Source organism: Cydia pomonella, chromosome 26 (genome assembly GCF_033807575.1).
Source record: "Cydia pomonella isolate Wapato2018A chromosome 26, ilCydPomo1, whole genome shotgun sequence".
Classification (NCBI taxonomy): Eukaryota; Metazoa; Arthropoda; class Insecta; order Lepidoptera; family Tortricidae; genus Cydia; species Cydia pomonella.
Genome location: NC_084728.1, coordinates 9,181,283 through 9,205,971, shown reverse-complemented (window position 1 = coordinate 9,205,971; position 24,689 = coordinate 9,181,283). Strand labels below are relative to the sequence as shown.

The window sequence follows — 24,689 nt, the reverse complement described above, 5'->3', positions numbered from 1 at the left end:
TCCGTTGATTCGCCTGATGACATTTTATTCCAAATAAATGTTGTATCAACTTCAGATTTGATTTTTCTAATGCCTACTGATTAGGCATTACAAAGCGGTGAAATCTAAATGTGCTCACCATTTTTTTTATTTTTAATAAGTCGTTGACAAAAAAATCGTTTTTGGTACAAGCTTTTGTCGCTGACTGTACTTTTCTTACCACGGGCAATGAATACTCATCGAGACAATTCTAAAAAACCTATACACAATAAGGTTGCGTTGTTTCATCACAAAGTTCCTATGGCCACCTCCTGTCTCCATCATGCTCAGATCATAGAAAGTACTAGATGGCTGACGGAGGCGTGGCGCGTGTCGCCGCGACATGGCCACATCGTGGCCATACCGGCCCGCCGTAAGACAGTAGCAAATTAGCTGTCATTGAACAATGTGCGCGTCAATTTTATTGAAATGCCGAATTGTAGCGTTATTTTGTGTCGAAATAGGAGTGCATCCAAAAACTATAAGGATCATGGAGTTACATAGTACTTTTTTTTTCAAGTATTAGTCAATAAAACCACACATTTTAACAAATAAATCCAGTGACATATGATTTTTCTGAGTCAGACCATGTTGTCATACAATCGCGTGGCAATTTGTCTATTCATTCTACATTGACGCTTTGGCATGGAAAACTATCTGTAGTGTCCTTAGCAACGGCGCAATGCATTAAACCGCTAACGATATTCACAGGGACATTATTGTTTCTTGGTACGACCGCCAACCGCTCCCTTCATTGACGCCGCGAAGTAGAGTGGTGCTCGTGCATATAATTGATCTTTGAGCGTTATCGATAAAAATGTTTGGATATACTGTATACACACATTAAAAATAATTACTTTCATACGAAAGTAATTATTTTTCAAGTAAAATTTTACAATTATTTTATATGCACCTAATGTTTAATTTAATACTTATTAATTTGGATTAAAAATCGAAAAGGTAAGCCAAAAAATAAACTGATTTAATTAAGTACAATTGTACAAATGTACAAATGTTTTATTTCAGAAATAAAATAATAACAGTATTACATTTATGCTGGCCCCCACACTAGGCATAGCCTGTCCTGTGGTGGATAATACGGTTTACAAGTAAAAAAAAAACAATACTACAATTGAAAATAATAATATACAATTATTTAGAGTAAAAAATTGAAAAAGAAACGGTGGTGAATGGAATTTACAGAGGTACAGTTTACAGTGAGTCAAAAAAGAAATATGTTCATGATTGCAATTTTTTTCAGTTTCCCGAAAATCCCAGTATTAACGAAAAATGGATAGATGCTACAGGAAGAGGGCCCTAACTGGTTTACGAGCGAGAAAAGTGTTATTGGTTCGGATCATTTTCAAGAAAAATGTTTCCAGTTACAGTTAGAATATAAATATGTTTAAAATAATAGTATATTGTATACTTAGTCGATCCAAAAGTTCTATCAGAAAGATTTTTACTGATAATTATAATTACTCTTTCCTTATTATTCGTACATATGATATAAAAGCTTATTTAATGGTGCATTATACTTACTATATAACATGCTGAAATTGCTTTCAATTGGTGACGAAATATGCTATAATAAACTGAAACTTTTTTTTAATGAAGCGCTCGCGTCTAACGACAATCCCAAAGTAAACAATTTAAACAAACATTACATCAACTAATGACTAAAATGTAAACCAATTTGATTAGTTAAGCATAAACAAGCTTTCGCATCATGGTACATTTTTTTTTTTAATTATAAGCTTTGTGTTACATTTTATCAGTAAAAACCTTTGTGAGAGAACTTATGGCTCAACTAATATACCTTACACGTACCTAAAAATTCTTAGCTCGTAAATAAGGTCAAAAATTTAAAGGAATATAAATTAAGTCTATGGCAATTATTACTTAAAACAAAAATGTCTAAACTATAAGGTCATTTTCAGAACATGTAAAATATCGATAGCTCTATCGAATTGTCCTCACTCTAGTGCCGCCGCTCTAGGCTCCTACACCGCGCGGTTTGGCCAATCACAGCGCGTGAGTTGGTTGTCTGGCCACGCCTTTAATGATGTGGTGGGGGACAGTTGGAGACAGCGAGACTCGTTTAAATTATGCTTCGTTATAAATCTCCTTACTTCTTATATCTATGCCATCATGAGATCAGATCGTTGGTACCATAATATTGCATTATCACCCGACTTACATATGTATGCAAATTTTCAGCTTCATTGGAAACCGGGAAGTGGGTCAAAGGACCATGGGCAACTTTGTATGGAGCCTGGACCCAACGCCAACAGAAATGAGAGTAAGGTCATTAGATAGGTATTTCTATGCACTTCATTTTGTTCTATGGGCACCAAGCGGAATTCCATTGCAGAACTGAGATATTGGTATTTTAGCCAAAATGTCGTCACCCTTATTACCTAGGCAATAGAGTCCAAGTAAGTAAATTAATTACTGCAGGGTAGATGTTCGCGCACCGCCGGGCGAGCACACTGAATGATTTGCCGCGCTGGCCCGGCGGTGGACTATATTGCCTAGGTAATAAGGGTGACGACATTTTGACTAAAATACCAATATCTCAGTTCTGCAATGGAATTTCGCTTGGTGCCCATAGAACGAAATGAAGTACATAGAAATACCTATCTAATGACCTTACTCTCAACTCTGTTGGTATTGGGGCCATTTTGACGCATAGTCCTTTAACTTGCAAAATTTGATTACAGACAGACAACGGGACAGGTGAAACTAAATAAAAGCTTGTAATAAAAAGAAAATAGACAAGTTAAACCCACGCCCAGTAATCATTAATAAATCCATTTGTTAAAACAGCCGATATCGCAATGATTCGTGAAACAGAATGGTGACGTTCAACGGAAGTCCGCCATCTTGCCGCGACCGGATGCGACCATTTCGAGGTGTCGGCGATTGCTTGTAGAGTTACGACTTGACAGACATGAAAAATGTTTCCAATTTCTACAGGATTAAAAGACACACAAGTACACTATGTACTGTATAGGGAGCGTGCATGAACTGTAGGAGGCAGCACAGGAGCCGTCAGATTTTTGGCACGAGGCGTAATGCCTTGATCACACGTACCGAGTAAACGGGCGATACAGTAAAATGTTTCTCGGCCGAGACAGTGATGTAAGCGAGTAATTGTTCACACATGTTTTGAAATTAGGACAGTCAGTTATATGACGCGCGCGGCGATGTGCCCATGTGACGACCGAGTGGCGAGTCAGTGCGCGTTCAGACCTGCCGAGCGAGCGAGCGAGACAGTGCGGGGAAGCGGGAGGGTGGGCACTCGGCCTAGCAGATAGAACGTCCACCGAGCTACTGACTCGCCGCTTCGTTCGCCCGAGTGCTCGGCCGAGTACTCGGCGCTATGTTTATACGCACCGAGTACTCGGCCGAGAGCACTGTCTCGCCCGTTTACTCGGTACGTGTGATCAAGGCATTAATGTGATGCTTTTTGTTCCGATGTAGCCCAAAAGATGGCAGAACCTACTATGCACAAGAAAACACGTGACGTGTACATGTGCATGTTTATGGTTCCGATTCAGGCCACAAGATGGCAGACCCTCCAACGCGCACGGTCCCTATACTGTAGTGTAATAGACGTTTCGAACGCTTACGTAGTGGTGACGTCACTGACAGTTACGGTCAGGCGATGTTAGACCGGCGAGCAGCGCAGTCGTGTCGCGTGATGTTTGTTTTGGCGAACCGTTGGAAATACATTGTATCGTATGATTTACTAAGGTAAATACAGTACGTTACACATACATTGCATATTAATCATGTATGTAACAGTTTAGGCACATAAGTTTATGTAAAAAATATGAAAAATGCGTATTTTTATTTTTGAGTGTTCTTTGTGTATCTTCTGTTGTTGATACTATTAAAAAAACAAATACATTCATGGAGTAATTTTTATTTGTATAAAAGTTTTATTAACGATTTATTATGAGAGATTAGAGTGAGAGAATAACACGAAACTATGGGGCCTTAAGCGGAAAGTGAACTGCTTCTCCGTTCCAGTCAGTCCCCATTTTCCTCCCTTTTATTGTAAAAGGTGTATGTGAAGTCCCCAATCCGCATTGGGCTAGCGTGGGGACTATAGCCCGAGCCCTCTCGCGCATGAGAGGAGGCCTGTGCCCAGCAGTGGGACGTATATAGGCTAAATTATTATATTATTATTATTTATTGTAAAAGTTAGAAACGGCACAACAATTGTGCGCAGTAAAAAAACTAAGGGGCTTCGCTGTGAATAACGTACATCAAATTGGGTAAGAATATTTACTATAATATACTGTCAATATCATAACATGAGAGGAAATGGGGATTACCTTTGTATGGAGATGCATTCATCCTTTTATCTCTTAGAAACGGTAAATATTTTATTGGTTCCTCTACACGATGGGCCATCATACTGGCCCACTAAGTTTTTTTTTTTCTTTTAATATTATAGGACATTATTACACAAATTGACTAAGTCCCACAGTAAGCTCAATAAGGCTTGTGTTGAGGGTACTTAGACAACGATATATATAATATATAAATATTTATAAATACTTAAATAGATAGAAAACACCCATGACTCAGGAACAAATATCCATGCTCATCACACGAATAAATGCCCTTACCAGGATTTGAACCCGGGACCATCAGCTTCGTAGGCAGGGTCACTACCCACTAGGCCAAACCAGTCTTCAAAATAAAAATATAAAGTGATATATAAAGAAATGAACTCACTTTATAATCAGGGTGTGATGTTCAATAATTTCCTTCAACAATGCTTTGATTTTGATATTCTCTTCTGGTGAATACAAGCCGTCTTTGCTGTTTACCGGCAAAGGCATAGTTAACAAGCTATTTTTCAAAATTTTTAGATGACCCCAGATTTGGAAGACCATCAAACTAATCATAAGGTCGAACTCGAAGAGACCAATAGTTACTATGTAAGACGAGAAAGCATTGAAAGCGAGTAATATCCAATATCCTGTAGAAAAAATAAACTATATACCGGATGTTTGTAACTTAACCCTAAATAAAACCTACCCCATCAAATAAACTCACCCATGAAACTGGGTCACTACCCACTAGGCCAAACCGGTCGTCAAGATGGGCCAGCGTGTGGAGAGGCGGGTGGCGTGTGGTGTCGGAATGGCTTATGGCGCGGCGGGATAGCGATGGAATGGCTGCGTCGGTTTTTCGTACGCTAGATGGCCCATTCCATAGTGCGTGCTCTTAACCATCCTATGGCCTCATGGCCATCTCACTGGTTCAGCGCTGGGCCATCGTGTAGAGGAGCCATAGCCATCGCATTATTAAATTGTATTGAATTATGAATTTTGATATTAAATTATTATGAGACGAGAGAGAGAGCTAGAGAGAGAATGAAAAAAATAAAAAAGTGCAATTAGTGTTTTTCTGAGAATATCTATCTCGTAATTTTGACTTTTAATTGAATTTGTGGAAATTTGTTTGCAAATTAATTTATATTTTTGGGTAATATTCCTATCTGATCTCTATTTTTATATTACCACGCCAGTGTTGGCAGAATATGCTGTTCAGACCAAAATAAAATGTTTTTAACTCAATTCTACCTAAGACATTCTTTGAAATAAGAATTTAAGATTCAGACGACCGGTCTGGCCTAGTGGGTAGCTGCCTACGAAGCTGATGGTCCCGGGTTCAAATCCTGGTACGGGCATGTATTCGTGTGATGAGCATGGATTGTTCCTGAGTCATGGGTGTTTTCTATGTATTTAAGTATTTATAAATATTTATATATTATATATATCGTTGTCTAAGTACCCTCAACACAAGCCTTATTGAGCTTACTGTGGGACTTAGTCAATTTGTGTAATAATGTCCTATAATATTTATTTATTATTTATTATTATTTATAAGATTATGATTATGGGCATCAAGATGATGTCATTCGATACTTCCTTGGAATGAGAAGCCGCTTCCGCCTTTCGGCTGTGACAGCTGCAGCAGGTCGCTCCCCACCGATGTGGGGAGATCAATCCTTGTCGTTTTGTGGACGATGCTGCTGGTGTTGGCCAGCTCTTCGCTACCGATCGTTACCCAACCTCTCTGTTATGGCCATCTCGCTGGTTCAGCGCTGGGCCATCATGTAGAGGAGCCATAAGGAGTGCCCCTCTGCTCGTTCTAAACTCTATGAGACTGCATGTCCATCGGAAAAAGGCGTGGTGCTTTTACAAAATTGCCAGATGTCAGTTTTCCAGGAGTGTCTGCTGTTACGATGATGGCAGAGACCAAATATTTTATCGTTTTATTTTGTACTATTACGATACAAGTGCGAAAAATAGGAAATTCGTAACCAGTGGCGATAAATAGTAGTAGTAGTGTTGTGTTCCTGTCGGTGAGTAAGGTTGCCAGAGCTCAACGAGGGGGGGCGGGGTTACGGTCGGCAACGCGCATGTAACTCCTCTGGAGTTGCAGGCGTACATAGGCTACGGAGACTGCTTACCATCAGGCGGGCCGTATGCTTATTTGCCACCGATGTAGTATAAAAAAAAAATTAAAACGCGATCGAAGGGAGTGTTTTAAATTGACACGAGTTGCGAAATACCTATTCGCACATGTATCGTACAACGTTTTACAGTACATATGGTGCTACTTTTCCACACTAGTGCGTAAATTAGCACATTATGTAACTATGTCGAAAATTTAAAGGGTCATATGTACTGTAAAACCTTGTACGATATATGAGCGAATAGGTAATTCGCAACTCGTGTCGATTTAAAAAAAACTCCCTTCGGTCATGTTTTAATTTATCGCCACTCGTTACGAATTTCTTATTTTTCGCACTTGTATCGTAAATAACTATTTCCACTCGTCGACTGTAATGGTTGAATTAAGATTTCGTATACCAAACTGTAATTGCGTACTTTTCATGTATGTGCTCCCAACTCAACTATAATATTAATTTCAATACGCTGTAGTCAGCTATAAAAAATTGACCAATCACCTGCCGCCGCGTTCCCATAGAAAAGAGTAAGCAGGGGAAGGGCGGGTGGGGGATTTCGTGCGTTTATGTCTTTTGTACTACATTTTTGTCTACCTGAGATACTTACCGATTTTCATTAATTATTTAGGTTTTATAGTTAAAAAAGTATTATTTTAGATGACTCGTAGAAACAGTTTTGTATACAATAGTTATATAATCAAGCTTATCAATCTCGTACCTTACTTAGGCAACTCAGCAAGCTTCGTTGCCTAAAAACGGTACTCGACTGAAAAGCTCTCTATTTTATCACGTTTGTATGAAATTCAATTTTCTCGTTTCGCCTCATTGTGTCACAAGGGAGCAAAATGTCATATTTATGGCGTGGGCATACATTGAATCCTAAACGAAGTGAAGGATTCTAAAATAGAATCCCGAGCGCAGTGAGGGATTCAAGTGTTAACGCTTATGGTGGAAATAATTTTGCTACCTTGCCTCACATAATGCTTTTCACATCACCTATGAGGAAATATTTTTTATTTTCATTAAGCGAAAAAAAAAACAACAAAAATAGTGTCCTAGAACAGAAAAGTGGCAATATGACTTCTAGCAGGAAGTAAAAAGTATTTTACAGTACATATGGTGCTACTTTACCGCACTAGTGCGAAAATTAGCATATTACGTTACTATGTCGAACATTTAAAGGGCCATATGTACTGTAAAACGTTGTACGATACATGTGCGAATAGGTAATTCGCACCTCGTGTCGATTTAAAATACTCCCTTCGGTCGTGTTTTAATTTATCACCACTCGTTTCGAATTTCCTATTTTTCGCACTTGTATCGTAATGTACTATTTTCGAATAGGTTATGTGAAAAGATTCTTTACCTACACATGTCACTGATTGTTGCATAAATAACGAACTTTTGTGCATAAATTATAGATCAAAGCAATTGCTAAGGTTAGGGCAATTTTATTATATATAATATAATATCAATAAAATAACGATTAGGAATACTTAATATTCAACTCCTTTTTGCTTGCAATGAATACCTACTTTTTTGTAATATATATTATATTTGGGATCCCTCGTATTAAAATCCCTCGTATTATCGTTCAGTACCCCTAGTGTAAATTTGATCGACATCATAACGTGACGAACGCGTTTGCGTTAAGTCTCATTTTGTATAGGATTTTGAGTTTCAAAAACGTCCCGCTTGGCGCGCTCTTTCTAAATCCAATACAAAATGAGACTAAACGCAAACGCGTACGTCACGTTTCGAAATCGAATTTATTTACACTAGGGGTACTGATTAAAAAAATAATAGTTAAAGGGTGTGTGTGTCTTTAAACTACGTCCAAAAGAGAGGTATGGGCATTGTGAATGTCATCTCGCTTTGTGTGGTCCCTACCACAGGCAAGCGTAAGGCACAGCACAGCGGATGTCTAACGGATGCGGAACACTAGACCCTACTCATAGTGTTGTGTTCCTGCCGGTGAGTAAGGTTGCCAGAGCTCAACTAGGGGGGGCGGGTTTAGGGTCGGCAACGCCCATGTAACTCCTCTGGAGTTGCAGCCGTCCATAGGCTACGGAGACTGCTTACCATCAGGCGGGCCGTATGCTTGTTTGCCACCGACGTAGCAAACAAGCATACGGCCCGCCCGTAGTATAAAAATTAATAAAAACGAAAAACCCTCAACACAAGCCTTATAGAGCTTACCGTGGGACTTAAACAATTTGTGTAATAATGTTTTATTTTTATTTATTTATTTATTTATTATGCTATCTTATCTGTGGCTGTGACGCAAAAGAATGTCAAGTTGTGCCAACCCTAATAATTGCCCGTTGCAACGCTCAGCCGAACGAAGCCGAAAGCGCCCGAAAGTCCAGTGTCAATGTCACCCCAATGGCTTGTCACATTTTCTTCCGCATAATATATGACATCTACTTCAAATTATGCATATATCGCAGCCAGCTGGTTAAATTAGCCAGCTAATTAGACGCCTAGCCCGGTCATTAAACGCCGACATCTAATTTTATGGCTAAAGAATAACCAGCCAAGTCATTGATTTGTTTTTTGTAATTTTTATTGTTTGTAAAAATGGACATGTAAAAGTGCCCCTGTGGCCTATTTGCTGAATAAATGTTTGATATTTGATTTGATATTAGGTTACATTTAAAAAGCCGAGTGAACCAGTCGTTTTCAAAGGGCTGACTTACAATATGCCAAGTTGTTAAACGTGGAGTTGTACTAATGCAATTAACTATCGGCCTAGGCATCAAATTGGATGCCGGCGTTTAATTAATAGTCTAGGCGACTAATTAGCTGGCTTATTTAACCAGATGGGTGCAACATATATCTTCTTATGAAGATACGAAACCACACTTGGCTGGTCTAAGTTATTTATTTTTCAATTGGTGTTAACTGTTATCGATTTTCACTTTTGTATTTATTCATAATAATCATAATCATAATATATTTATATAATTAATTTAATATATAGGCAGAGAGCTAGCTCCAGGAAATTCCTGATCATATTAAAGCCTGGTTTGTAAAACCTACCCACTGGTAATGCTTAATCAAATATACATCTCTATTTACAATAACAATATACATAATGGATATATACAGATGATTACTATAACTAGCTTATATCTAAAATAGGCCCTTGTGGCATTGTACCAAGGATACTGGCGGTATTTCCTCGTTGTATCGCAATACTGATACGTTGTGCGAGGAATCCTATCACCAGTTACGTCAACCAGATGTTTCGCGATTTCTCCAAAAAACTAATAAAACGGACTCGCACTTGACCGGTTTTTTCGACTCAAGTTTTATCGATATCAATAGCAAGCAATTTCAAATCATAATGGCAAATCTGACTAGTCCTCGTACTAAACTTAATACGAAAGGGGACGACCGCCCCCAAAGCGCCTTTCCATACAAACGTAGTCCCCATTTTCCTCTCTGGATATTAACATTATTGAAAATATTTTTATATGATAGCTATGCGTGACCGTTTGATTGTTTTCGATATTTCTAATATTATAAGAGTTAGGAGCACTTAAAAAATTGTATGAAACTGGTTTTTCGCTACTACACACAAAATTAAACCAAATCATATCCAAATGAATATTATACATTATTATAAATAGGTACTCGTACCATTGTTCTGTGTTTGAGCAATGTCCTCCTGGACGCTTCGGGCATTCGGTCTTACGTGGAGCTCGGCCTTCGGCCTTCGCAATTTTATTGTATTGTTTAGTTTTATTTTAAGGGGCTGTCAACACCCAATGTCCTTGCAATTGATGTTACTTAAACAGTTTTTTAAGAAAGACTATTTGTTTTAGTCAAGTAAGAAAAATATATGTTCATATTGACCGTGGTTGTATTCGATACATGATTGAACGAAATCGGCTCGATAGAAAATAATTGCAAATATTGGTCTTAAAATCACAATTAAACGGTTCTATGTCTTTATTGTTTTGACTTATGGGTCTGCAATTAAAATCACAATTTCAAAACATTTATATCTAAACCGCTAACGAGTAAAATATTACACTAATAATCCACTTTTTTTTATTTAAATAATTTTCTTATTATTCCCTTGCCCAGGCCCAGTAACATGCGACAGTGCTATCTCATTTACTCCAATACAAATAGACAGTGTGCGCGCTTTAGGTATTGACAGCCTCTTAAGGCATCTATGGGTCAGTAATTGCATATAATAACGATTTTTTCACTTGTAGATTAATTTTTAGAAGCTTGCTCTTAGACTATTTTAACTGTGCCCTTAATGCCAATCGAACGTCACAAGTTGAATGACGCCTCGAATGTTGTATTGATATTTAATATACATTTAAAATTTAATTTAATTTAAAATTATTTCGTCATGTCTTTGAAAAGCCGTGTTTGGGAAAAGTTGAAGAAGAAGTTTGATGACGGGTAAGATTAGTTATTAGTAAATAAATAAATATTTATGGGACAAATAGATGTTAGGTGTATTCCTATTTGTTCCCATCATGATGGCTCCTCTACACGATGGCCCAGCGCTAAACCAGCGAGATGGCTATGAGATGGTTGAAAACACACACTATGTAATGGGCCACGTGTAGAAACGTACGCACCATCGCTGGCCCACTAACTGTGATGTGCGGACGAAATACCGACACCGTAGCCATCTCATCGCCATCCCGCCGTGCCATAAGCCATCCGACACCATTACCCTCTCTACACGCTGGCCCATCTTAGTAGGCCAGTATGATGGCCCATCGTATAGAGGAGCCATGAAGCGGGAATAGATCTAATGGGACTGATTTATATGTATGCATCTATTCCCATCTGTGCCAAGGATGGACAAATAGGTAACACCAAATACAAATACAATTTGTTTATTAGACAAATATAAGTTTCAATAGTGTTACATGTTATACTGACATCCACACTAGGCATAGCCTGTCTCATAGAGGAAATACTTAATAAGTTTTTTTTGTTTTTTTTTAAATAATAAATATCTTTATTCAGTAATAAAGGACAAATATTTGCTTACGTTTTTGTTTACATTGATATAGGTATTAATTAACTTAGCAAGTAGATATAGCACAGTACAGTTACATGGCCAACTCCAGTCCCTAAGTTAAGTTATAATTGACATATTTGTAAGCATTAGCGGCTAGTTGGCTAGTAGCAACAGTAAGTACTTATTCTAAAGTACGTACACAAAGTACACAAATAAATTCCCTTAGGGGGCGTCCATTAATCGCGTCATATTGTATAGGGGGGGGGGAGGGGGTCAGCAAAAAATCACCAATGATCACCACAGGGGACGGGGGGGTATGGACACGTATCACGTGTATTTTTTTTTTCATCTGTGCTATACTGTATTATAGTCAATAAAATAAAAATAATAGTTTTCCGCCCTTCAATTAACCAAACTGTCAAAACACGTGTACTTAGGTTCATTTGTTAGAAAACTGTTCTTTAGTTATCGAAAAAAATACACGTCATATTGGATGGGGGGGGGGGGTCCTGCAAATATCACCAACGATCACCATGGGGGAGGGGGGGGTCTAAACCAAGCCAAAAACGTATGACGCGATTAATGGACGCCCCCTTACCAGAATTAGAACCCAAGATATTTTGTTTCGTATGCAGGGTCACTAACGTCTTTGGCTAGGAAGTCATTAGTAAAACTAAATACTTTTCGACAATCGGTTAAAAAAGTCTCAGAAAACTGGCGTGTATAACTATGGAAAGTATAAAAATTTAAGATTAACTAACGCAACGATTAGTAAGTAATGCATTGTAAACTGTGTACATAAAGGCATTGAATACACATATAGAAGGCGCTTTGGTAATACAATGTGTTATTTGCCTTTGGACACATTAATTAGTACTTTTCTCTAAGATTATCTCTTAGTGAAGACTTTTTAGCGAAATATTAAAAAGTATCCTTATTGGAAAAGACAGGATTCAAGTACATACCCGTAAGAGTGAATATCCGTTTTTCTTTAAATAAATCCGGAAGCGTTATATTATCTACACATCTCTTATATAAAAGAAAAGAATTTTGAACATTTACAGAATTTCCCCAAAATATGATTCTGTAGGTCAGCAGTGGAAAAACATTTCCATAGTAAGAATTTCTAACAATGGTTTCAGAGCAAATGCCCGATAAAATTGATAAAGTATAACATTGCCTAGGAATTAATGTATTAAAGGTAAATTTATTGTAAAATAATCATAACAATATAAAAGCAGAAATAATACTAAATTGAAATAATGATGAAAGCCATTAAAATAATAAAAATAAATAATACCTATACAAGTGCGATGAGTTGTAAATTTGCACGTGTATCGTAGAACGTTTTACAGTACATGTGGCCCTTTAAATTTTTGACATAGGCACATAAAGTGTATCAGATTATGTACTGTAAAAACGTTTATAAATTCATTTTAAGTGATGATAGTTTTATCAATAAATTCACTTTGTGTTATAAAAGCATTCGTAATATGGTATAAATTTTTAATGGTTGTACAGGATTCTTTTTGAGCAGTTAGCCATACGCTAATATAAGTTGCGAATAGTCCCCAAAAAAATCTTAGTGAAATAAAAATAGTATTTTTTTCCATATTTTTCTATTTTTAGACACTTTTTAAAATTCAACTCGTGCTTCGTCACCCTAAAGTACGCTCTCGGAGGTGGGGCATAGGGGCATGGCACGTCCGAGCGGGACGTCGCTTAAGCGTTGTCTGACTCAAACTTCGCAGTCTGTCTATCTCACTACTAACAATAAAAAAGAGGGTAGTTTATTTATTTATTTGTTTAAACTTTATTGCACAATAAAAATAAGTACAAATGGCGGACTTAATGCCTTAAGGCATTCTCTACCAGTCAACCATAGGGCAAAACAGAAATTCTCGAATGTGGGTGCAGTGAGAAAAATAATTCAAAAGAAATGACAACTATAAAAGTAATTTTAAAAAACTATTTACAATGTTACACAAATTATATTAGGCACTACATATATATAGACATAATGCTAGATAAATACCAATATATAATATACATAAATATAACATATAATATCAATATACAACATGTAATATATAATAACAATATATTATAAAAACTATGAGTGCAACCAACGTTTGAAAACAAACTCCAAGCAAGTTTGTGTCTTGGCTTGTCTAATAGGGTTGTTTCCATCTACAAATCTTAGGGCAGAATTGTATCCCAATAAATTCTTTTGGATTTTAAGAATATGTTAAACTACTCTTAGGGGACCTGTAATGACCATATTTTTGTAAATATTGAATTTAAAATATGACGTCACAATTCTCGGATTGACACTGTTGACAGTTAGGCGATAAACAACAAATGACAAATGTCAGTTGACAGTTCGTATCTTCTACGCGTGTATGTAGTTATGTGTCAAACCCTAAACTGTGACGTCACACAATTTTCAAAGAGCGTTTTGGGCGCGAAATCATCTGTCAAAGTAAATTTTGTTAGCAACTTTTAGTTAATATAGAACGTAATACAAGCGTTTCAAATAATTGGAAACAACCCTATTGTCAGGGCTTTTTAACTGTAACTCTTCTCTTTTTACAGTGAGGTAGACTCCCCTCTGAAATACACGTACGTCAAACAAGTGTCATGCCTAATGAGTTCCGTCGGCGCCTGGCCTCACAGGCAGTTTGGTCGCCAGAAACTCCACACTCTGCTATCAATCTATAATCTCGGGCTACATGGCGTGTGCGCAGGCATGTTTATTCTTGGGCTGTTGTATTGGCGGCAGCGCAGACATAATATGTCGTTTTTCGATTCGGGGCACATATTTTTGTGTATGCTTTTTGACCTTTTGGTTTTGGTAAGTAATTTTTGCCATTTGACATGGAATTATAAAACAATCTTCGAATTTCGATACCACTAAAAGGTTTTATCGGTGTAAAGTATTTTAAGTTCCTTTAATCGAGATTTTTTTTAATATTATGTCATGAAACTAACATCTAACCAGAATCAGACCTATATAATATATGAATCTTCGAAATGTCTGGAACTATTTTACGTTTCAAATTGATCATAATTTCATAAGACCCAATGTAGGTACATTACTTAGGTCATAAGTTCTGTCACAAAGGTTTTTACTGATAAAATGTAATACAAAGCTTTTAATAAAAAAAAATACATTATTTGAAAGGTTTTTTATACCGATCAAAACGTAATATAATTAGTTTAAAATTTAGATCGCGTCTTTATTTACTACTTGTTTTTTGGGATTGTCGTTAGACGGCTGTATTGTGAAAAATTATACTTTACAAATTAGGGCGTCAAAATCAGTGTCACATTAATATAATAGATACAATTGTTTATTTGTATGAACCTAATATACAAGTACTTCAGCAAATACTCTTCAAACTTAGGGTACTTTTCAGTGACACGCTAATTTTTGACTGCCATCCAACGAGTTGGTTTGGTAAAGCACGTACAGTTGCAATTTTGGCAATACCAATACACATGAATTATATACTTTGAAAAAGATAAAAGATACAGAATTTGTTTCATGTACAATTTAACCATGTAAAGAAGAAAAATAAAATAATAATAATAATAAGTTAATAAATAAAATAGGGATCAAAATCACCTCGAACAAGTCGCGTATTTTTTACATGTTTTTTTATAACATTTTTCCGAATATTAAATAGAATTATACAAAACTAACACAGCAAATTACAATGAATTATATTGTAAATAATTCAGCATTAAATAAGCTTTCAAACAATTTATATGAAAAATAAGGAATCTGTACCTATAGCTTTTTTATAAGTCAAAACCTTTTTGACAAAACTTATCTCCTGACTAAGTACAATACACATGCTGTATTAATAGAGTTTGAATTACGTAAAACTGCTATAGGGAGCGTGCATGAACTGTAGGAGGCAGCACAGGAGCCGTCAGATTTTTGGCGCGAGGCGTAAATGAAGTTTTTTGTTCCGATGTAGCCCACAAGATGGCAGAACCTACTACGCACAAGAAAACACGTGACGTGTACATGTGCATGTTTATGGTTCCGATTCAGGCCACAAGATGGCAGACCCTCCAACGCGCACGGTCCCTATAACGTAAACTATAATTGAAAACTTTAAGCGCGACTATTATTAAAATTTTGTATGGAAATTATGTAGTTAGGTTGTTTTAATATACCCACAAAATTAATAAAAGATATTAGGTATTGCGTGATTTTTTATTATAGTAGGGGAAACCTGGGCTATTCGGTGATACTTGGTTATTCAGTGATAGTCAGTTTTATTGTCTTTAGCCGAGTTGTCCTGTAATTTTATTGCTTAAATCGATGTCTAAGAAATAGCACAAATGTGGCTAATGTGGTGTAATATGGTTTCAAGTCATAAAATTACCAGGTAACTTGGCGAAAAGACAATAAAACTGACTATCACCGAATAACTATGTATCACTAAATAGCCTAGGTTTGCCCTAAATAATATAGTAAATAAAGGGTCTAGCCGCAATCCTTTCACTTAGGATTGCGGCTAGACCCTTTAACCTTACCTAATATACAATTAGTTCCAAATTTTTGTAGCATTTTAGTATTAATTTTGTGTTTTTTCTAGCTGAGATTCATGGTGACTCAGACAACGAAATATCAAGAAACAATTAAAGCTTTTTTGCTTGAATTTCACCTGTTTTACTTCAAGGATCGATCGCCGTATGCTGCAAAGGTATCTATAATTATAAATATCTATATTTTTGAAACAGATTCAAATTAGAAAAAATCTCTATCTTGGGTGGGATTTGAACCCGCGACCACTGGGTAGCTTGCCCAGTGTCCTGCCAGCTAAGCTACCAAGAACTTACCTAATACAGCGAATATTTCCACCATATATGAGCTTAGGGAGATCCTAGCGACATCTACCGTAACAGTGTTACACTTCCTAAACGGCTACCGGAGTTCCAGGTCATATTGGAAATTCGATGCGCTATCAAACAAAAACGTCTGCGAACGATACTAGAAACAATTTAAAAGTGGAACAATTCACTGTCTTGGGTGGGACTTGAACCCACGACTACTGAATCGCTAGCCCAGTGCTCTGCAGTGTTTCTGCTTGATAGGTACAAAAAGGTAGGCAAAATAGTAGATCATGAATATTTTAATCGTAGCTAACTGAGTGTTATCCAGAAACAAATGTTTTTCTTTCGAACTTTCTATTATTCATTTTGTTTTAAATAATGTGTAATATAATGTTCAGAGAGCCTCGCCATGTTAAAAACATTTAATAAAACAAAATGGGGGTACGCTATATCAGGGACACAGCCGCAATGGTTTACGTGAAATGTTGTGTGCCCGAAGCGTCCAGCTCAAACACAGAACAATAGTATAAGTGTCTAAATGCGAAGGCCGAAGGCCGAGCTCCGCGTAGGGCCGAAGGCCCGAAGCGTCCAGAAGATCACTCAGGTCAAACACAGAACAATACTGTGGCCCTAGTGAAAAAGGGTACAAGTCTCTGGCAGTTTAGGTGTATAAGGGCGTAAGTGTTACGTTGAACTTACACCCCTTTACAACTGCGCTGCCAGAGACTTGTACCCTTTTTCACTAGGGCCACAGTATTTTTCACTATAATTTATAGTATAAATGTCTAATTGCGAAGGCCGAGCTCCGCTTAGAGCTGAAGGCTCGAAGCGTCCAGTCAATGCACAAGCACATAACAATAGTTCTGCATTGTAAGACCGGGATTTATAGGCCCGTGAAATCCAAGGAGATACAATAATAATTATTGTGTTTACGTTTTTAGGTCCACACGCAAGTTCATACCATATCGGGCATGTTCAGTTTTTACGTCATATGTCAGATGGCCCACGGCATGGCATTGTTCGTGCTAATGCCTTGCTACAGTAACTTACGCAAAGGCATGTTTGGCAAAAACAGGCCTGAGAATAGCACCTTCGAGAATTCAGCTTACTACTACCTACCGGACGCCTGTTATACTACTTTACGAGGTATGTTATAGTACCCGGATTTATACACAATGTTTTTCATCACACTTGCGAAAAAAAACTAAAATTTCAGCGAAATAATTCATAAATACGATGACATTTCAGACATTCGTCCGCGATATTGTCATTGTTTGACAGGCATCGAAAGCACAGACCTATCTGGCATTCAGCCACGATTGAAAATTGTGTAAAAGTATTTGAAACAAAAATATTAAATTAGTAACGTCAGTATTTTAAAAGTAAACCTATACGGTTCGTATGAATTAGTGACAGAATTTTAAAAAAGCTATAACTCCCTGGAGGTTTCTTTTCACAATCCATTACTCCCGCAGGAACAATATAGGCCATTGTCCTTTAGTACACCTGCATCAAATAAGATCTTTTTCGAGCAAGTGTGATGAAAATTTAGTAAAATGTATGTGACTGACAGTCAGCGATAAAAGCATGTAACAAAAATGTTTTTTTTCACAATAACTTATTTAAACTAGAGATGCAAGGTACGAAATAATAATTAATATTATTATTATTATATTATTGTTTAATATTAGGTTAAGTATTTTATTAGGTCTGGGGTTTATTTGATGGGGTAGGTTTTATTTAGGGTTAAGTTACAAACACCCGGTATATAGTTTATCTTTTCTACAGGATACTGGAGGGTGTAATACCGGGTGGTATATAGTTTATCTTTTCTACAGGATACTGGAGGGTGTAATACCGGGTGGTATATAGTTTATCTTTTCTACAGGATACTGGAGGGTGTAATACCGGGTGGTATATAGTTTATCTTTTCTACAGGATACTGGAGGGTGTAATACCGGGTGGTATATAGTTTATCTTTTCTACAGGATACTGGAGGGTGTAATACCGGGTGGTATATAGTTTATCTTTTCTACAGGATACTGGAGGGTGTAATACCGGGTGGTATATAGTTTATCTTTTCTACAGGATACTGGAGGGTGTAATACCGGGTGGTATATAGTTTATCTTTTCTACAGGATACTGGAGGGTGTAATACCGGGTGGTATATAGTTTATCTTTTCTATAGGATACTGGAGGGTGTAATACCGGGTGGTATATAGTTTATTTTTTCTACAGGATACTGGATATTACTCGCTTTCAATGCTTTCTCGTCTTACATTATAACTATTGGTCTCTTCGAGTTCGACCTTATGATCAGTATGATGGTCTTCCAAATCTGGGGTCATCTAAAAATTTTGAAAAATAGCTTGTTAACTATGCCTTTGCCGGTAAACAGCAAAGACGGCTTGTATTCACCAGAAGAGAATATCAAAATCAAAGCATTGTTGAAGGAAATTATTGAACATCACACCCTGATTATAAAGTGAGTTAATTTCTTTACGGATTTAGTTTTATAGTTTATAGATTAAATATTATTTTATATACAATAATTAATTTTAACGTTTTTATTTAACAATGTAGTCTAGATTTTAATAGTAATGAATTGTAATTGATTGTATCTAATTTGAAATTTCTGATTTTTTAATTATTTTATTTTAATTTATTAGACAATAATTTTGTTCTTATCTTATAATTATATTCTAATTTTTTTTAATGTTTTATTTGGATTTTTGATATGGCTGTGTTATTTTGTAAATGTCAGCAATGTTCAAATATTTCTAAATATCTATATACTGTTTTAATTATTGTATAAATAAAATTTCGCGAATAAAAATTAAAACCTTATTCGATTATATAATATTAAGTATGATTATTTCTTTATATATCACTTTATATTTTTATTTTGACGAATTCAAATCCTGGTAAGGGCATTTATTCGTGTGATGAGCATGGATATTTGTTCCTGAGTCCTGGGTGTTTTCTATGTATTTAAGTATTTATAAATATTTATATATTATAATATATCGTTGTCTTAGTACCCTCAACACAAGCCTTATTGAGCTTACTGTGGGACTTAGTTTTGTGTAATAAAGTACTATTAAAAAAAAAAAACAGCTTTTTGGGTTATTCCCATATTACTAGTATGTTGTTTTAGTAAGCGACTGGCTTGTAACTTTATAGCCTTATGATTGAGTTAATAAAATGTAATAGAAATACAACAGATTTTCTTAGCCACGCCCGTGACCGACCAAATCGGTACTGATTAGAAAATAACTTCACAGTAACCAGTTGAAGGCTTATTTTCTAAGTAGGAACGATTTGTTTGGTTAGAGGAATTGTTTGGCTGATGGACAAAAATGATTTTACTGCTTCCTAGACACAAACGAACTATGAGCTAAATCTTTGTATTCTGTTTAATCAATAACTTTTAGACATACATCTGTTCAATTATAGTTAACAGGTATATAAAATTAACGTTTATTTGGATTTTAAATTTAAAAATAATTGTATTACATATTTGCTAAATAAATATGAGCTAAATTGACTATAAAATCCATTCTTCCAGATTCGTGGACGGATGTTCCAATACGTTTAGCGAGTACCTGTTCACGTTCTACCTGTTCATGCAGTTCATCACCTGCATCTTACTGCTGGAAGTATCTTCGTTCACAGCAGACGCTCTGGGTAAATACGGCCCCTTAACCATTGGGATGCATCAGCAGTTAATACAAGTGTCTATACTTTTTGAAGTCTTGAATACAAAGGTAAAGTATTTTCGTTGCTTATATCTACCCACTTTAGTTTTAATATGTAGTAGTATAGTTTACATAGTTGTATATTTAGTTTAAAATTGGCCTTGAAAGTTGCATAATTACCCTCTCCTTTGTGTTATGTTAAGTTGAAATATGTATTTCTCAGTAAGTGATTATTTGTAATCTTTTGAGAAATAAACATCTTAAACCAAAGTATATAAATTTAACTAGCAACCAAGATAAGTCTGCAACGATTTTGATAGCACCTGTGCAAGTGTTATTTATACGTCATAATTTGAAAGAAGTTGAACATTTAAAATAACACTTGCTCTACATGTGCTTGTTTTGGTCTAACTCTTTGTTTTTCTTGATTGTAACTAGGTTTAATTCGGCAACATCCAAAAAAAACATGACGTTTGTATTTTTGGGGTTCCGTACCTCAAAAGGCAAAACGGAACCCTTATAGGATTATATTGTTGTTCGTCCGTCCGTCCGTCCGTCCGGGTGACCGTCTGCCTGTCAAGACCCTTTATCTCGGGAACGTGTTGACTATCGAGTTGAAATTAAAACCATATACTCAGGTCTACGGTCCCTTCAAGCTCTAAAAAAAGCACATAAGTTTACGTAAAAAAAGACAAGGCCGTGTATGCCGCAAAAAACGTATATTTCGACACTCTCAAGGGAAACAAAATGTATAGTGTATACTTCCCGTTGACCTTAAACTATGAAATTTGGCAAGTAATATCGCCTACACTACAAAAATAGGATAAACCTGAAAACTATCAATAAATTTGTAAAAAAAAAAATGTGCGAAATCCTCGAGTCCGACTCACACTTGGCCGGTTTTTTCTTAAGCAAAATCATTGCTACTATTGAGCACCGAGGCTAATGCCGATTTCAATAATAATTTAATAAATAAAAAAGGTTAATATCTTTTAAATTAAAATAGCATAACAAAAATATCCATGGTACTGAAATTTTGGGATTAGCCCATTTACAACAGGTTCCCAAATTCTATCCCCTTTTGCTGCAAAATGCCATTACATCATTGTATCTTGTGAGGCAGCTTTCGTTTCATTATTATATTTACTGCACAAAGAAAAGCTATACTTGCATATTTATAAATAAATAAATAAATAATTAATATTATAGGACATTATTACACAAATAACACACAAAACAAACACACAAACACACAACAAACAACAAATACATAAAATAACAAATTTATGTCTTTTCAGAGCAACGAACTGATCGACGCTATGACACAAATACCATGGGAACATATGAACACGAGCAACAGAAGAACAGTGTTGTTCTTGATATGCAGGATTCAAATTCCTGTCTCTTTGAAGGCTGGTGGGATGGTGCCGGTCGGAGTCAATACAATGCAGGCGGTGAGGCATCTAAGAACTGAGCTTTTGTGTTTTGTTGTTGGGTGTTGTTGTTATGTGATGTTGTTGTGTGTAGTTGTTGTTCTTAATACGCAGGATCCACATTCCTGTCAGTTTGAAGGCTGGTGGGATGGTGCCGGTCGGAGTCAATACAATGCAGGCGGTGAGGCATCTAAGAACTGAGCTTTTGTGTTTTGTTGTTGGGTGTTGTTGTTATGTGATGTTGTTGTGTGTAGTTGTTGTTCTTGATACGCAGGATCCACATCCCTGTCAGTTTGAAGGCTGGTGGGATGGTGCCGGTCGGAGTCAATACAATGCAGGCGGTGAGGCATCTAAGAACTGAGCTTTTGTGTGTTGTTGTTGGGTGTTGTTGTTATATGATGTTGTTGTGTGTAGTTGTTGTTCTTGATACGCAGGATCCACATTCCTGTCAGTTTGAAGGCTGGTGGGATGGTGCTGGTTGGTCAATACTATGCAGGTGGTGAGGCATCATTTAAGAACTGAGCTTTTGTGTGTTGTTGTTATGTGATGTTGTTGTTGTGTGTATTTGTTGTTCTTGATACGCAGGATCCACATCCCTGCCAGTTTGAAGGCTGGTGGGATGGTGCTGGTCGGAGTCAATCTTGCTATATGCAGGTGGTGAGGCATTATTTAAGAACTGAGCTTTTGTGTGTTGTTGTTATGTGATGTTGTTGTTGTGTGTAGTTGTTGTTCTTGATACGCAGGATCCACATCCCTGTCAGTTTGAAGGCTGGTGGGATGGTGCTGGTCGGAGTCAATACTATGCAGGTGGTGAGGCATCATTTAAGAACTGAGCTTTTGTGTGTTGTTGTTATGTGATGTTGTTGTTGTGTGTAGTTGTTGTTCTTGATACGCAGGATCCACATCCCTGCCAGTTTGAAGGCTGGTGGGATGGTGCTGGTCGAAGTCAATACTATGCAGGTGGTTTGGCATCATTTAAGAACTGAGCTTTTGTGTGTTGTTGTTGTATGTTGTTGTGTAATGTTGGTATTGTGCGTAGTTGTTGTTCTTGATACGGAGGATCCACATCCCTGTCAGTTTGAAGGCTGGTGGGATGGTGCTGGTCGGAGTCAATACTATGCAGGCGATGAGCCATCATCATCTAAGAACTGAGCTTTTGTATATTGTTTTTGGGTGTTGTTGTTGTGTAGTGTTTTTGTTGTGTGTAGGTAATTGTTGTTCTTGATACGCAGGATCGAAACCCGTGACAGTTTGAAAGCTGGTGGAAATGTTCCGGTGGGAGTCAACACTATGACGGCGGTGAGGCATCATCATCTAAGAACTGAGCTTTCGTGTATTGTTGTTGGATATTTTTGTTGTGTGTATTCGTTGTTCTTCAAATGCAGGATCCAAATCCTTGTCGGTTTGAAGGCTAGTGGTATGGTGCCGATCAGAGTCAACTATATGACGGCGGTGAGGCATCATCATCTAAGAACTAAGCTTTTGTGTGTTGTTGGGTGTTATTGTTGTTGTTTCTTCTAATTTCGTGGCTTAGGGCGTCCGCTAGCTGGCGCGGTTGCGCGGACGCGTGCGACGGATTTTACTTACAATAGCATCCGCGTGCGTGCGCCCGCTCCTTGCACCCGCCCACGCTAGCGGTTGACCTTAAGGCCCTGTTTTAACTGTAAGCATTTTTCAGGTCTTGAAGGGTTCGGTGACGTACTATATGATGTTGAAGGCTTTCGCTGCTGAGGGGTAAATTTTGTTAGAGAAGTGGAGGAACAACTTAAGAGGAAATACCAGCTGAGCCTCTTTCAAATTTGAGAATTTTAGATATAATTCTTCGTTTTAATGACGAGGGCGGGTCCTAAATTAAAAATAAAAAAAATATTGCGTAAAAATCTCAGCGATCCCATGATTGCCGAGTTATAAGAATTAGGTTACTAAAGCGCAAAAAACGATCAAATAAATACACAGTAAACATTCGCGTAGCATATATAATTGGCGACATTAAACCCAAAAAATCAAAATGGTCAGACACAGGTCATTTCTTTTTCATTCCGTTCCCAATATTTCGTTATGATTGGTTTAGTATTCGAGGAGGAAAATGTTGAGAACGTAACCATTTACGTTCTTTTTTTACCGTCACCAATTATGTATGCTGCAATAGGATCGCTTCGGCGGCTTCGTAACTTTTTACCGCTCGCTACCAAAGCTGCGCTTGCTCATGCTCTGCTTCTCCCCATTTTAGATTATGCGGATATCAGTTATCCCGATCTTACTGAAGAACAACTAAATAAACTCGAACGTCTTCAAAATCTATGCATCCGGTTCATTTATGGCTTGCGAAAATATGATCATGTCTCCTATTACCGTTCGCAGCTCAAGTGGCTTCCTATACGTTTGCGACGCAATTCACATATTCTTGCTCACCTGTACGGTATTTTATTCAACCCCTCTACCCCACTCTACTTGAAGGAGCGCTTCAAATACCTCTCTTCTTTGAGATGCTCTCAAAATTATATGCTTGCCCAAATTTCTTCTTCTTCAAAATTCTATAACGATTCTTTTACCTTCAAAGCGATTCGGTTATGGAATGCCCTGCCGTCTGAGATAAGACATGCTAAATCGCTCCCCATTTTTAAGGCTCAACTCAAAATACACTATCTGTCCCTTCCTCAAACTCGTTAATCATTCGATTCAGTCTCTTTGATTCTGTGTTGTGTGAAATATGTATGTATATGTTTATATATATATATATATATATATATTTATTTATTTATCATATTTATGTATATATTTATATGTTATACATATATTTGTGCTGTTTTATTTTTTTCCTCTGTTATGGTTCTCCATTTATATTTGCTACCCTTATACATATTTCTTCCTTACGGTAATTTCTACTACCTGAAGGTTGTCTGGAAGAGATCGCTTTTTAGCGATAAGACCGCCTGTTGTTGCTTAGTTTTTTTTAATGTTAATTACTGTATTTAATCATGTTTTCGTTGTGCACAATAAAGAATATTATTATTATTATTATATAACCGCAGGGCAGCTTGTGGCGAGCTGTTGGGGAGTAACGACCCCACGGACCCGAGTGCTCCCGAGAGTCAGTCAGGGTCTCCGTCTCCAGCGTGTCTTCTTCGGTAGGAGTGGACCCCAAGGGGACCTGCGGGACTCTCAGCTCTGGCTTGCCTTCATTGGCCGTC

The 24,689-nt window shown here is 37.0% G+C and overlaps 1 protein-coding gene across 1 annotated transcript; it reads left to right on the top strand.

The window, feature by feature from the left end:
* Window positions 1-10,791: 10,791 nt before the first annotated feature.
* On the top strand, window positions 10,792-23,330 carry LOC133532115 (uncharacterized). The gene is made up of 8 exons (XM_061870639.1): window positions 10,792-10,942; window positions 14,112-14,370; window positions 16,130-16,237; window positions 17,309-17,513; window positions 18,606-18,852; window positions 19,936-20,134; window positions 21,364-21,519; window positions 23,177-23,330. The coding sequence occupies exons 1-8, from the start codon at window positions 10,890-10,892 to the stop codon at window positions 23,234-23,236; spliced, it is 1,287 nt and encodes a 428-aa protein (XP_061726623.1). The 5' UTR covers window positions 10,792-10,889; the 3' UTR covers window positions 23,237-23,330.
* Window positions 23,331-24,689: the final 1,359 nt, after the last annotated feature.